Here is a 16,553-nt window from a genome sequence, read left to right on the forward strand (position 1 = left end):
TCAACTTCCCTGTCCTGACTGGGAATTTGTAAGCCTGAGAACAACAGAAGCGTAACTGTCTGCATTGAATCTGGTAAACTGAGGCACAAAGGAATGAAAATCTTGCCCATGATCATGCAGAAAAGGTCATTAACAGGATGAGGAACTGAACTGAAGTTCAGGATCTTAACCATAATGCTGTCCTCTGCACGTCTGCTGAAATACAACGTTTCAGTTAATTAATAGGCCAGGGGCTTGTAGAGGAGAGTTCAACTGTAGGAGAGCTTGGGTTGTTGAAAGGCAAACTACACTGCACAAAAGAGCACAGGTGTGGGGATGTGGGTGAAGAAAGAAGTGTGGGAACATCAGGAGCAAGATAGGCTCAGTCTGTGTGAACAGTTGGAGAGTTGCAGTGGCAGGAAAGGGGTTATGTAAAGGAGGAACAGCAAAAAACTGTAATGGAAAAAGTGGAATTGAAGGTTGAAGGCAGAAGGTGGTGGTGACCTTAACTTGGATGTTTACCCCGACAGAAGAGATGTAAAATAGACAGCTCAAATGGCTGTTCTCAGGAGTCTTCTTGCAGAGTAGATGTAGCAGTGGTGGGGTAGATCAGAGGCAGGTGGTGGGGTAGATCAAAGGTAGATGATCTTAGCTTGGCCGGTTAATGCCTTGAGGCCATGGGATTACTAGTGCTTGTGCCGTAACCCACAAATGAGAGCTTGATGGTCTGAATGGGTGTCCCTGGGCATGGTGGGATCAGAGAAATGTAGTAGTTTCCCACTGTACTCTCCACTGTGGGTAGCACTTGTGGCTTTGCAGAAAAAAAACTTGGAGAGGCTTATGGACTGCAGGAAGATTTGGTGAAGGAATAGCTGTCAAAGAAGTTAGAAGAATTTCTAACTTCCATTATTATTTTACAAAACTAAAACAAATTGGCTTTGGAAAGAAAAAAAAAAAGCCAGAAAATGTGCTTTTACCATTGATCAAAATCTCAGAGTGACACAGTAAATGATCTGTGGGAAATGTATTTCAGTGACTTTAAAAAAGTGCATTATGGAATTGGCTGCTGTACTTGGACATGAATTTGGACAGATAAGGTTGCTACCAAATAACTGAAATTTAAACTGCACTTAATTTTGGAAACTGCCTTGCTATAGTTTGAACTTTGGAAAATATTAGAAGCATTGGAAGAAATCTAGACGAACAGAGAAATTCAATGCAAAACACAAAGGAATGCAGAGGCCAACCTGAACTTGAGAAACCAGAATCAAAGCAAAAAATACCAGGACAATCACAGTGCACAAAAACTAACTAAAGATAAAGGAGTACAGAGTGAAGAGAAGGGCAGTAAACTCAACCACATAACAAACTCCAGTGTGTTCTTCCAGAGCCAGAATGCTAATTATTCTTCCCGTACAAAAAGAAATTCTCCCATAGAGAGCCAGGCTAGATATGGCAGTGTAAGTGTTTTGTAGATCTAATTCCCAGTTAACAGGACTGTGGCTGACTGATACTGCCTTATCAAAAGGTCATTTATGTCCCATGGGGTTGACTGTAGCTTCCAGTGCAATCCAGGCCCTGCAAGCCAGAGCGGAGTGGAGCAGCTGGCCAGTTTCCCCAAGGTCAGGCAGCTGAAAAAGAGAGTGGAGCTGCCTGCTGGCTGGGTTCCCAAGGCCGGCTGGCTGAAGAGGAAAGTACAAGCGGGAAAGTGAAGTTGCAGTCAGCTCCTCCAATATAAATGATTATCTAAGAGTTTAAGACCTCCCCTGAGGCCTTGAAATAATTGTGATTTTGCCATACTTAATGGTGGCCAAATCATGACCTTGCTGTGTTCTGAGACGGGTGAATAAGTGAATGTAAGAAGCCTCCTTGTTTATTGGGGTGAACTCTTTGTGTTGCAGGAATAGTAGTGGTTGCTTCTCCTCCTTTCTGTGCAAGCAGTCAAACTCCAGGTGTTACCCATTCCTCTCCTCTCTCTAATGCACTCCTGAGTAGTGCAGAGGGAGTCAGAAAGCTGTGCTGAGGAAATTCTTGATGCCACTTTATTTCTTCTGTAGAGCAGTGTAACAGCAGAGACCAAATCATTTGCTGCCCAGCTTCATGAGCTGCCCCATAGTCAAAAGGCCTTCACTACTATTAAGGTCTCCTTAAGCTGCTGCTGTAGTTGCCAAATAATCAGAAGCCCTGGGAGAAAAGAAGATACGCTACAAATTATGGTATGGGAACTTGATGCCACCACCGCTGTCGGAGAAAAGCAGTACCCCAACTTCCTTTACAAGAGCACAGTAGAGAGAGCCTGACCAGATGCAAATATTTAAAATAATGCTTGGTGGTGCAGTAGGATAGCCTGCTCAATAAACTGACAAAAGACAAAAGAAACATCAAGAATAGCCATCCATCCTGAGCAACCTGAGTGTTGCGCGTGCCCAGATCCTCCTTTAACAACTTGTAGCAAATTTCTAGAAGTAGAAATGTAATTATTTTCCAGAAGGAAGGACAACTTAAAAAATGCTGAGACCTAACCTGAGCTGATCAGGTTTTATTAAATTTCAAATACAGCAATACAAAATGTATCCTCTATATGCGTAGATCAGGCACAGTGATACTTAATAAAAGCAAAGGATTGCTACAGATATTATCTTTACAACACATTTTCCGTTAGGAAAGAAATTCTTATCCTTCAGAACAAAATGGGCATGTGTATTATACTTTGAAAAGTGATATGAAAAGCTAGCTGAAGGCTTATTCACCAGTTCTGAGGTGAATACACCCTCAGAAATCACCTCATATTAGAAAATTGTCAACCATTATATTTTCACTAAAATGATGATTCAACAGGATTTGCATTTATGCGGAGGACTGTTCTGGCTTAGCACATTATCTGTTGATTTTTGTAGGAGTGACCCAAGGATTAGCCAAGATCAGGTAACATATTTTAAAGTATGTGGTTTTGTTAATGGTAATGCGATGCAGTTTTGCATCATGTTAAAATGTGCTAATTACCATGTTTTCTGACTACTATTTCCACGAGGATGCATCTTAAATATGTGTATAAGTATGTTTAAGCAGATAGAGGTTCAAATTTATTTTACAGTCAAAGGTCAGTAACCAGAATGTCAGATTTGGTAGATGTGAAACATCAGGATGCTGAACGGGTCTTAAATAATTATTTTAATGGGAATGTAAAGTAAATCTGCTTTGTTGCTTTATTCCCCTGAAAAATTAAGGGTATGTTTTCATTGTAGGAGTTAGAATTTAACAAACAACTCTGATAATGTAGTAGTGGAAGGTATTTCATACAGATTAGTCCTTAGGAAAATAAAGCGAACAATAAAGAATTTCCATGGACTAACTCAGAAATAAGGCCCTTCAAACACCAAACAAAACCACACAACAATATCTTTCTCCCTCCTCCTCTGCCTCTCTTCATCCCCTCTCTCCCCAGGCCCCCTTCCACCCCCACCTACCCCCAAAACAAAATAGCAGAGCTGGAAAATCATCAAACGGGACTCAGTGGGAAACACTACCAGATGTACAGCTGAAGGGCACTGGAAAGAGATCCAGTTCTTTAGTGAGAGATAGTGAGACAGACCTTTTAGATAATTGTGTCTAGTAAACTATTATTGTAGTAGAAGGTTAGTACTGGAACTATTTTTAGTTTGGGAATTTTTGTGTGTTTACTGTAGTTGTCTTAAAGTTGCACCTTTTATAATTACTGTAATTTTGTAGTTGTTGGGAACCTATGGTGGCAAGGAATTGTTACAATAGTATGGGTTGGTGGTTCCTATCTGGTCTTAGCCAGTGGGAATCCGCATTATAAAGCTGGTGTTACAGAGGTGTCTGGGTTGGTAAGCACAGCAAAGAGCTTGAGGTTGAAGACTGGACCATCTTTTTATTCTCTGCAGGGTATTTTCACACAACTATATCAAGGTATTGATGTGGCAAAACTTCCACTGTTGTCCTTTTTGTTCTCTCATGATGTTGAAAAAAAGAGTTTAGTCCCAGCTTTGCCAATCTGCTGTTGTTTGTGAACTCTAACTTCACTCAGAATAAATCATAGCTTGTCATACATGCAGCTGCATACCTTTCTTTAATGTATGCGTTACATATTTGTTTAATCTACCGAGGCTGTATCTTATAAGTTGTTTCTAAAATACTTGTAGTATCACAGAATCGTTGAGGTTGGAAGGGATATCTTAAGGTTGTCTAGTCCAACCCCCCTACTCAAAGCAGGATCAGCTAGAGCCAGATGCCCAGGGCCTTGTCCAGTTGGGTTTTAAGTATCTCCAAGGATAGAGACTCTACAACCTTTTTGCACCGCCTGTTCCAGTGTTTCATCACCCTCACAGTAAAAAAGTGTTTTCTTGTGTTCACGTGGAATTTTGTATCTTTTAATTTGTGCCCATTGCCTCATGTCCTGTCAGTGGTGTCTGGTGTCAGACACCATGGAGAAGAGCCTGGCTCCATCTTCTTCATTCCCTCCCATCAGGTATTTATAGACATTGATAAGATCCCCCCCCGAGCCATCTCTGCTCCAGGCTGAATAGACCCAGCTCTCTCAACCTTTCCATACAAGAGATGGGCTTTTAATCATCAGCAGTGAGTACTTCTGAAGCATTACCCAATTCATCAATGTATTTGTGAGTTTTCAGCTGATAGATCAATAGCAGATTCCTTCTCTTTTAATGTGGTAAATGTGAACAAATACAGTGCTCCCAGAATAACAGTCCTTTCATTTAAAGACTAAAGACAACTTAAGTGTGTACTTAATTTAACAAACTTAAAATGTCTCTCTTTTTTCTTTTTATTTTCCCTTTCTTTTTCTTTTGGATAGTGTTCCTGTTAGACTATGGGTTATGAGTTCCTGGCTCTGTATTTCTGAGATGGATCAATATTTACGTTTCTCTACTGCAGCCCAGCAATCAGCCCAACTCATCTCAGTTGTGTCTGCTTTCAGTTTGCTCCTTTAGGAAGCTCAGTTGAATGCACCTGCTTCCATGCTTGAGGGATCGCACTTTTTTCCTTGGTAGGGCAGTTTTTTTCTCTAACCTTAGCTAGATACGGCTCTCCTCACCCTGCAGGGCGTAGACAAATAGTCCCTCCTATACACCCCTGCCACATGTTTTTTTGCACAACTTTTTGTGTGGGTTTTTTTTTAAAGAAAATTAATGATACTAATGAGTACTGGAGACTGCTTTGCTTCTCAGAAAAAGTGAGAGAGACATCTCTTTTCTTAATGAGAGCAGCGTCTCTGCTATTCTTTTTGAAATAATACTAACCTGTTATGTTTGCAGCAACACATGGGAATTTATTCCAGTGGTTTCCTGTTTGCTCCAGAAGGTGGTCATTTTCTGTATTAAGTCAAATACTAGAACTTGAGGTTCTAGAGGATGATCAGCGTAAAGTATTGTTGTTAATAAAAAGGATCCTCTTACCTAATAGTTGTTTTGCTGAATGAAGGATAATTTTGTTTGTCCCATATGGCTTCATCTGTTTTGGTCATACAGCATAGAAAATTAACAAGTCTGTGAAGTGATCCTTAGAGCAAAGGATATTCACTCTATGAATTTATTCTAATTCTTTTACAGGAACTATTGTTCGACGGCATCGGATTCCACTTCCACCTCCTCATGAAGATCAGTTCTATGCTATAGATCATTTCAATATCAACATAGAAGTAATCCTTTATGCCCGAAGATATAAGATTATAGATTGTGACCAATTTACAAAAAATTTCCTGAGGAAGATGGGAGTTAGATTAAATCCTCCCGCAGGTCGTCCAGATGACCCGTACACCAAAGAGCGGCAAAAGGTCAGATGAGGCAGTAATAGTGAAAACTCAATTTTAATAAAAGTGCCGTTTCTATTAGTAATATGCATTATATAAAATATTTCTCCAATAGCAAATAGGAAGTATGCAGAGGTAGCTATTTCAACATAGTGAATCACAAGAGAAAACTTGCTTTTTAAAATTTTGTTATATGGCTCATTGTACTCACATAGTGAAGTCCCAAATAGAACTGATTTTCTCCTGATGTGTTCACACACCTTTTGAAACAGAACAAAATTAATTGGGAAAAATAAAATAAACCTTTCCATATTAAACTGAAAAGAAAAAAAATGTACCTATTATACGTTCTACTGATGATTTTGCTTGAGCTAATTTAATCATAATAAACACTTTTAAAGTCTTTAAAGGAAGATCTAATTGGAACTGTGGTTCAAGCACATCCATGGTTTCCTGCAGACTCACTTACTTGGTCAATTCCTATGTCATCCTTCATCTCTACCCCACGTTATTAACAGCTCTTTGCATATGTAAAGCAAATTCTGCTGTCGCAGAGAACCCAGCACTCTGCAGTTTTAAGACTTGTGAGATTTTATTTGAATGCAGTTCCCTCTTTTATGAGTATATGGGAACACATACACACCTCCTCCAAAAATCTCACTCACAGCTCCTAGATGCTACATGGATTCCTCTCTGCAGGATTTGAGGTCTTTTCTCTGGGAATAGTAGTGGGAGTAATGTTTTTTCTGTAGGGGATAATGACAGTTTCTTTCACTTCTGTTTTTCTCGATTAATATGAGTGCAGATGGCACTGTATTTTTCTCTTGACCTGACTCTGTTAGGACTGTTGGCCCACGATATGCAGCCTGTTGTGATAGATCCAGCCTAGTACTCTGAAAGCAACAGATACTACACGTGTCTGTTGCATTCAACTTAATCATCCTATTGAGAAAACTGCTGCAGCTCTCAGCAGCAAAAATGGAAGGTAATTATGACTGGGATGTGTAGGAACATTTGCATATCTTTGAGGCATTCTCAGGCCAACACGTTGGTTTCACTTCATTCATGCTTTCAGGCTTTTTGCAGTCCCCCAGTGAAAAGTAATATTTGTAATACGTCTCCTGGTTCTGCGTAGTTGTGACTCAGGCTGGCTGTGGGTTGCTTTTCCCTTACTCAGGCCTTGTCAGTAACAAGTGTGTATTAACACATGCCGAGTTGTCTTGATATTGGCAGACTGTGTCAACATTATATATGGTACTGCATAACCTGCTTAGATTTTTTTTTTTTTTTTTTAAAAACAACAAGCAAAACATTCAAGTATTGTGCATATGTATGCCTAAAGAGAATGGAGAGGAGAAATAGAGGGTTGAGAAATAAGAGCATCAGAAGACCAAAAATGACTGAAATCTATGTCTTAATTTTCTCAGTTGTTGAGAAATTACAGAAAAGTTATCTTGCAAATTCTGGCTGCTTTATGCTCTCACTTTTCTGTGACTAATTTGTGGAAGGTAATTTTTTTTATTTAAGGGTGGATGGCTCTGGACTGCTTTGATCAAAATTCAATCGGTTTGCACCAAACTCCTAATAGTGCAGGTGGCTAGAAAATGAAGGTACGAAGGAAAGGAAGGAAAATAATGAGAGAGAAAATGAGACCAATGAAAAAAGTAAGACGACACTTAGGTTCATATTTCTGTATTGTTGGAGATGATATCCCACGGATGGTGATGTTGTCTGGCTCTGTGGCTGTATTTGGTTGCTCACTGCATCTTCAAGGATCAGGAAGGAGGAAAGATAGTACTGGGATGGTAAATACCATGCATATGAGCATGATGATGCCTGAAATGGAAAGAGTGCTGCAGATCAGCAAGGACATTGGCAGGCAAAACTTGGTTCTGCTCTCCTTATTTTAAGATTTGATGCTCTGAAATAATGGGCCTTTTCCCTCTCAGATTTTTAAGGCCAGAAGATGTATCAGTGGATAAATAGAAATCTATCCATAGTCAACAGTTCTTTCTGTTCAGACAGCTCAGCTTACTTTGTGTCATTGATGTCTGTCACCATTCTCCTTTGGAAGTGATGGTGTATAATTTTGTAGATTAGAAGGACTGTCTTGCCCCTTTAACCCACTTTGGGCATGATGGATTTTGACTTAGGAGAAACACCTTGTTCAGAACAATGTTTATGTATGTGACTGTAACTAACTGTATGTAAATGCAGTCCTCGGATTGAATCATCATCACGGGATCCGATTTAATGCAGTGCTACTGGTTTTGCAGCAACCGTGACTGTAGATGGCATCTTGTCATAGATCACATCAGCTGGAATATATTTTTAGTTGGAAATTTGCTATTCCTTTTCAGACCTATGGGCGTATATTGAGAGGAGAACATACATACCCAGTACCTGCCAACTGTATGACATGAATCAAAAGTTAATTAACTGTGTTTTAAAGCTAAAAGAAAGAAATGCCAAAGGGAAAAGAAAGAATTAATTCTTTATACCACATCATCTATAAAAATAATTGTCAAGGAAGTAAATCAGGAAGGGTGATGCTGTTTGGATTTGTAGTCATCTGATTACCATGGGCAATTTGTTGAAAATGTGAGCTGTACTATAAATAATTTAACAATTTTCTGATCTGAAGGACCTTACTGCAAGAAAAACAAAGATCAAAACCAATCCAAAATTGTTTTAATACATTTTCTGAGGGCACAGCAACCCTGTAAATAGTTCTTTGGTAATGGCATGAACAGTGTTTCATGTATTGTAATTGTGTGGTGTTATTTGAAAATCCTAAAAGCATGTTCTAAGATTAGATGGTACCCTGCAGTTTGGTATCCTGTTTTTAAGAGCAAATAATTAAAAAGGTGTTTCTCTTAATTTCTCCTTTATCTGCAGATTCTGGATAGTATGAAGCCATTGCGCCCTTATGAGCGCATTGACACTTTGAAACAATTTCTGGAGCATAATGGACATATTTTACGTTTTTTCTGTGTGTGGGATGACCCAGAATCCATGTTTCATGACCCACGGGAACTTGTTCTGCGCTATTATTTGTCTGATGATACTATTGATATAAAAGAAATTATACCAGTAAACTCAGGCCGGGATGTAGTTCCACTTTTCCTCAGAAGAGATAAGCTTCCAAAGGTGAGGGATGAAAATTTCAGCTTATTTCGAATTCTTCTGCTAATTAAGAAATATTAAATGCCTTGTTTTGAAAATCCCGTGTTAGGATTGTAATGATATTTAGAAAGTGTTATCAGAGTATTAAGCATAATTGCATGATTTAGGTTTTGCACACATATTCATATAACAACTTAATAAGTGATGGAAAAAAATAAGTTTAGGCTTGTCATGTTTAAATTAAAAGGAGAGAGAATTTAGACAGAAAGATATCCTATGATTTCCTTTCTCCCATATTAGTGTATTCATAGAATTATAGTCTTGAGGTTCATTCTTAACTACAGCTAATTTTCATGTTATGGAGCAGATTCTTCTCAAACAGACGGTCATAGTCCTATTTTATCAGCTGGAGATCAGACTACGGAAATTTCAGAAAATCTGAATGCAAGTGGAATTGAATCTACTGCTTCATTATTTTGGATTTAGAATCATAGAATCATTGAGGTTGGAAAAGACCTCTAAGATCATCGAGTCCAACCGTCGACCCAACACCACCACCCACTAAACAATGTCCCTAAGCGCCTCATCTACACGTCTTTTAAATACCTCCAGGGATGGGGACTCCACCACTTCCCTGGGCAGCCTGTTCCAATGTTTGATCACTCTTTCAGTAAAGAAATTTTTCCTCATGTCCAATGTAAACCTCCCCTGGCGCAACTTGAGGCCATTTCCTCTCGTCCTATCACTAGTTACTTGGGAGAAGAGACCGACACCCACCTCGCTACAACCTCCTTTCAGGGAGTTGTAGAGAGCGATGAGGTCTCCCCTCAGCCTCCTCTTCTCCAGGCTAAACAACCCCAGTTCCCTCAGCCGCTCCTCATAAGACTTGTTCTCCAGACCCCTCACCAGCCTCGTTGCCCTTCTCTGGACACGCTCCAGCACCTCGACGTCCTTCTTGTAGTGAGGGGCCCAAAACTGAACACAGTATTCGAGGTGCGGCCTCACCAGGGCCGAGTACAGGGGCACGATCACTTCCCTACTCCTGCTGTCCACACTATTTCTGATACAGGCCAGGATGCTGTTGGCCTTCTTGGCCGCCTGGGCACACTGCCGGCTCATGTTCAGCCGGCTGTCGACCAACACCCCCAGGTCCTTTTCTGACAGGCAGCTTTCCAGCCACTCTTCCCCAAGCCTGTAGTTATTATTATTAAAGTAAATGTATTACAAAAGCTGTGCAGTAATGGAAGTACAGAAAATTAATTCATCTTGATAGATAAACTAATGTAAAACTGAGGTGAATTCAGATTTGATCCATATGATTTATATTTGGAACCTTTGGAAAAGTCCAGTTTTAGTATGCCATAACATTACTACTTTGTAGCAAATCTAGAATGATTTCTTAAAATTGAGTTCCTAGATTTGGGACCTTATGCAAGGCTGGTGAAAATCAATAGGAATCCATGAATAAGCTTTGCCAGGCATTAATCAGGTGCTTATTTGAGAAGGCTCCTTGCAGAGAAATCTTCAAGGGGTTTGAGTCCTCTGTAACCTATTATGCTTATAAAATTAACGAGCTGGATACACTTCCGTATCGGTCCAGACAGATCCTGCTGGTAGAACCACGTCAACCCACAGATGGAGTAAAACACTGGGGAATCTTTTCCCTCCTTTCCTTCTAATACTGGTAATCTAATTGTGATGCCATACGTGTACATGAGATTTTATAGTAAAAACCTAACAGCAAAATATTACACTTGTCTCACCTTGTGCATCCTATGTTCTAAGATTAGCAGTGGCTCTATGCTGACAGACCCCTTCTACCACTGAAGTGCATGTTGCAATTTTAAGGGCTGGCTTCTTCCTCTGAATTCAGTGGAAATTTTGAGAAGGACAGCAGAGGAGATCAGTCAAAAGTTGGGGTGTCAGGGAAGGTGGTATGACAAAATAACCCACTTTGGTTACCCTGCCTCAGAAGTTTGTTCATGATTTAAAAAATGTAATGTGTTGGTGTATTAAGTTTGATATTACTGGGATAAATTACTATTGTAATTTTGAAAATGACAATAGAAACAAAAATACTAACATTTTTGCCAATAGAATCATGCTGACTTGAATCCCCTGTATTTGTGCAGTGGTTAGCACAGTAGGAGCAACCTTGAGTGGTTCTTTTGCATGTTTTTATAATTATTACCAATCAAAATAATAGCCTTTAGAGCAGATGTTGACAGGGATGTGCTACTTTGGGTGTGCTAACCTTTGGTTTCTGTTTGCTTCCAAGAAAAAGGAGACTTTACTCTTGGATACACAGTAAGATTCTGAATGCTTCTTCTGGCATATATAGTGGCTTTTAATATATACACTGGCTTTTAGGTTCGGAGGTGTAATCTTACCTTAGAATTTACTAAAAATTCTCCCAAGAAAATACTACAGTCGCAGTCAGTCTGTAGAAAACCTGCTAGTTTTAAGGTAACTGAGTTCTCGTTCTTCGCTGTTAACTGTGTTTCTTGAGAGTTGGTCTCTTTTCTTGCAGTATGCTCCCACTGGGCTGTATCAGCCAGGCACAATCACCAGTCGCACTGTTCTCAATGTGTTTGGAAAGTTAGTAGGAAACAGAAGCCGTTACATTCTGGACAATCGTAAGGTCAGATATTACTGAATGCCTCCAGCTGTTGAATGTCTTTGTAGTAGTTTTTGTAATTTCTGTGGTTGTTATCCTCTACAACAAAGAGAGTTATTTATAAAATTGTGTTGCCATTAGAGAATAGCTCAAATGAAAACTACTGAGATTTATTGTATGTAAATTCCACGTTTCTGAAAGTGAGGTAGCTTAGCATGGGGTGAAAATACTCGCAAATGTACTATGAAGGTTATATTTTAAATCACACGCACTAAATGACCTAGATTTTAAGAAAGGTTGTGGGATTCTGAGATTTATAGAGCTGCTGTTCCCTCTTTTATTAGACAGGAGCAGTGCATCAGGAATTTTACAGAGACAGTGACCTGAAAATAGGGGCAGTAATTAATGTTTGGGGAAGGAAGATAATACTATGTGATTGTGATGAATTCACTAAAGAGTATTACAGGACAAAGTACGGAATCGGTAAGTAGTGATAATTATCCTTTCCTTATGAGCATTTTTATACTTCTGAGTTTGACAGAGCTGTCTTCGAATTTTATTACTGACAAAACATGTTCATTAAAACCTTTAGCAATAACAATCTGTTGTAGGCTGTTAAACAGCAAAGCAGTAATTTTGCAGGTGATCCAGAAGGGCTTTCTTCTATGTTACTCCATTGAAAACTATCACATAATGTGCATATTCTGTTCCTAACTGCCTCTATTTCAAAACTAGAATGACAAAACAGTCATATGGATAGACTGCCAATTCTTCTTCTCTCCTTCCCCCTCCCATTCCAATAGCTGTGTTTGCAGTCAGAAAATAATAAAGATCATGTAGTGAGTGGGTAAGTAGAATGAGCTCAATTATTCCCCATTATACCATGTTTCATTTTATATGGATGTCAGAATCCTCACATAATAAGATTTTCTGACACAACAGTAGTAGTCTATCACATTATTGGTTTTTACAGTGCAGTTTTGTGTATTCTGGACCATTAGAGTATGTATCCTGTGAAGTTTCAGCACTGAATTCTGGAAACATTTAGCAACTATGTCCATGATGGAAAAGCATTTTGAAAATGTATAACAATAGGGGCTTTCGTTTATCTGTCTTTGAATTCCCTCAGTCAGACTTGCTAATGGTTCTATTATGGACATCTTCCTGCAAAAACAACTTAGTTAATTTCTGGCAGTTTATTCATTCAATGAATATAGCTAAGTGTCTGACTGTTCAGAGATGGTTGGAAGAATCCTACTATGGCCATTCTCCGACATTGTGAAACAAAATACCTGGGTAGACTATTTCTTTCAGCTTGACTTGTGATCAGATAGAGTGTAGTGTTTGGATCAAAGTTTGTCTGCTGCATTGGGGGAATTAAATGATGTAGCGCTGCCATTACAACACTAAATTTCTTAATTGGCAAAACATGTCTCATTAGGACTTTTTTAATAATAGCTTGGCATGTCTGTACCAAAATAAATCTTTTCTTATACTAGCCAGTGTGTGAGGAAGCCATATTCAATAACCATAATATTATCTATAATAATAGTGAGTCTAATTCCAGAGATGCAAAACAGGGGGTTCTTCCCTGAGAATTTTTTCAGCCAAGACCGCTGCCGCTGTTTGGCAGAAATATCCTCTGTCTGAGCAAAATAGCCTGGAACAGTGAATGGGGATTTCTTACTCACAGCAGGCAATGAAATGCAGCTGACCATTCTGTATCAACCAAGCAATGCAACCAAGCGTTACACAAATGCGAAGGCTCTTCCCCTCCTATAATGCTGGCTCAGTAATTACTGGTTATGTCTCTGGATGTTAAAGTTAGGTGCTTTGCAAGTTAGGAGAAGTCAGAAGTTGCTGATGTGTAGAGTTCTAGAAAACTGGGACCATAGGTGATCTAGCCCATTCCCATTGTTCTGAGGCAGGATAGTGTAAATGCATAGCCTGTCACTGGCTGATGTTTGTATAGCCTTCTATCAGCATCCTCCAGTAGTGGAGATCTCTCTGCCTCCTGAGGTATCTTGTCCTAACCGCATAGTTAGAAATGCTGCTTAATAGCTACTCTGAAGCTGGTTTGTGTAAACTGAGAGTAACTGTTTTGTCTTGCCTTTGTTGGACATGGAGAACAACTGATCAGTATCCTCTCTTTATAACAACCTCGTACATATTTGACCGCTATTCCAATACACCATCTTACCACCTTACCCCCCTCCCAGGCCATTTGGTGCTAGGGAAACCTTTTGGTCTTTCTCCCTAGTCCATTCTTTTATATCTGTGATAATTTTTCTGTTATTTCTCAGTGCTCTCTCCAGTTTGTCTGCCTCCTTAACACAAAACACACAAAAATGTGCTCTAGCTGAGACCTTCAGGAAACTGGGAAGTGTTCTGCACATACTGTTAAGGATACATGATGGCAGAGACTCTGGCTAACAAAAAACTCATCCATCTTGATGCTGCCTGTCTTGTTCACAGAAAATATACACTTTCTTGTATAGAGAAAACACACTCTATACACACTCTTGTAAAGAGCTAAGACATTCTCACAATTTGTTGTGAAATTCTTTTCTGTTTTCCCCATCAGGATTTAAAAAAAGTAGGTATGACTTCTTAGCTAGAAGGGGCTAAGAGTAGAATCAGGGTAGTTTTTGGCTTAGAAGCAGGTTTTGAGAGAGAAAGGGTTGAGGTTCACCTTTCATTCTTAGTGAGTTACAAATTTTGTTTGTGTTTGGTGGGTGTACAAGGTACTGTCAGTGGGCTCAGTCCCACAAAGTGCCTGGCATTCTGCTCCCATCCAATTAAACACTGAAACGTGCTTAATTGCAGTTTGAGTCCAGGGAGACCATTTACTTGAGTAAGAGTAAGCAAGTGGATAAATGAGTTCTTACATCAAGGCACAGTGCTCAGCACCTCACGGCATCAATCCAGCTTTTTGCTATTGTCTTTTCACATTACTCCCCCTCAATTTATACTCTTCTGCCAAAGCCATTAAAGAGGCCGACATTCATTTTTGACTCTGCAGTTTCAGCGTAAGTTGCTTGCGAATGGAATTTGCCCTTTAGGAGAATTAAGAGCAGTTTAGATTTCCCTTGAAGTGCATGACTATGATATCTTATATATTTCCAATGTTGGTTTTGCTTGTTTTGCTTTTTATACTGTTTGTGAAGAGCAAAGGAGAGCTCTTCTGTGGGTAAACAATAGCTAATGCCCTTCAGTAGGAAGCTGATGACATTACTGTCATCTAGCAGTGCTATCAATGGAAGAGAAAATGCCTTAATGTGTGATATTATCTGTCCGGACTTGCTAGTGCAGCCTCAGAGAAGGAGAAAAATATTCTATAGCCATGTAGGTGTTGTGGTCACCCAGCTGAAACATGAGTGATGTGCGGTGGGGGGAAGCTGGTACTCGTTCTTCTCACTAAATACAGTATCTCAGCACAGAGTTGAGTATAAAGTGTATAGTTGAGTATAAAGTGTTCTTTCTTAAAAAACAGATTGTTCCTGAATGAACAAAACCAGTAAAATCTGGTTTCCCACTTATTTTTATTCGATGTCCCAGCACCTCCCAAGCCCGTCTGTTACGCCTTTTCGCAGCACCCTGCGATCCCTCTCCTGTCCCAGCTCTCCTCACCCTCCCACCCCCTCATTTCTCAGGCTCCCTCTCTGACCTGCTGCCCGGGCAGAGCAACGTGCGGGGTGATGGGCTGGCCAGTACATGTGTGCTTTTGGCCAGGCAGCTGCTGCTGGATAACAGCTGACTTCTTGCTTTTCCCTCAGTGGGGGCATTAAAGCCTGCTGCCAATTTTCATTAGACTCGTCAGAGATCAGAGTCTCTCTGGCGTCTAACCTCTCCGCTACATGTGGTGGAGACTGAGCAGCGGCTTCTAAATATACTTGTACATTTACAGATGCCTTTTTTTCCTCAGGTAACTGGAATAATCGTGAAGTAAGACTCGGTAAAAGGAGATACTCTTTGAATCAGAATAAACACTGTCATGTTTTAGCTGCATGGACGGTTCTGTGAGCACTAGATTTTCTTTAATCCTGCATGTAAAAGCTGTGAAGATGGTGGCATTGCCTTCTTATTTTACTTCTTACCTAAACTGTGAAACAGACTCTGACAAAAAACAGGTCTCAGCTGATTGTTATACATCTCCTTTTATGTATAGAGAACATCATGTTAACAATGTCATCCCTCCAGGTTATTGCCACCTCTTATATTGTCCAAGGCTAGTGGAATTTCTCTCTCCTGTTCTTGGCTGTAATGCTCAGAGGTGTCTGTCCTCTTCCTCTGAAGGTAGAATGTCTTGCCTGCCTGCTATATACTGATATTCAGTATGGTTATCACTCTAATCCAAAGTACGTAGCACTTGACTCTTCCTTGAAATACGTTTTTATCTAACACAAGGGCTTTCCTACAGTTCTTCGACTGAGGGCCGAAGGTAATCTTACAATGTATATCAAAATCTTACAGCGTATATTGAAACTGAAAGCAGACAAGCTCATTCAAGCTGGTTTAATGCTGCCTCTGTGGCAACAAATTATTTTTGAGGAATTTAGTTTTTCTTACAAAGGCGACTATGCCACCTTCAAATTGTTTATATGCTAAAGATGTGGCTGGAGCTGTTTTGTTTCTTGCTATTCCCAGAGCTTGTTCAAATCTCACTCAGGTTTTGATGTCATGAGAAAAAGTTACTAGTATGTGATACATGTTTGACATATTAGCTGAAATAAATCCCCGTAGTGTCAGCCTGTCTTCTGCTGGGCATCAGTTGATGCAGTAACAAGGGGTGAAACTGTCCACGGGGAAAATATCTGTGCTATTCTTTCTGGAAGTAGAAATTTGTAATCCCGGACTTTCAATTTACCGTCTACCCACTGCAAATTTACACTGAAAATGTTACAGCCTGGAAGAAGAGAGCATCGATCCCTTTTCCAGACTGGACAGAGGTAATTTTCTTAAGAAACAGTGATAATCTTGAGAGGAGTGCGTTTTATGTGTAAGTGCAAGTTGTCTGTCTGATTCTACCCTAATGGTGTGTGG

The 16,553-nt window shown here is 39.8% G+C and overlaps 1 protein-coding gene across 1 annotated transcript in view; it reads left to right on the forward strand.

Moving 5' to 3' along the window:
• EFHC2 (EF-hand domain containing 2) overlaps nt 1–16,553 on the forward strand; it is a 63,615-nt gene that overhangs the window by 16,390 nt on the left and 30,672 nt on the right. The window contains exons 4-7 of the mRNA XM_076355091.1: nt 5,568–5,791; nt 8,666–8,917; nt 11,424–11,534; nt 11,855–11,993. Of these exons, the coding sequence (XP_076211206.1) occupies nt 5,568–5,791; nt 8,666–8,917; nt 11,424–11,534; nt 11,855–11,993 (726 nt within the window). The remainder of the gene's footprint in view (nt 1–5,567; nt 5,792–8,665; nt 8,918–11,423; nt 11,535–11,854; nt 11,994–16,553) is intronic.

Source organism: Aptenodytes patagonicus, chromosome 1, assembly GCF_965638725.1.
Source record: "Aptenodytes patagonicus chromosome 1, bAptPat1.pri.cur, whole genome shotgun sequence".
NCBI classification, from domain to species: Eukaryota; Metazoa; Chordata; class Aves; order Sphenisciformes; family Spheniscidae; genus Aptenodytes; species Aptenodytes patagonicus.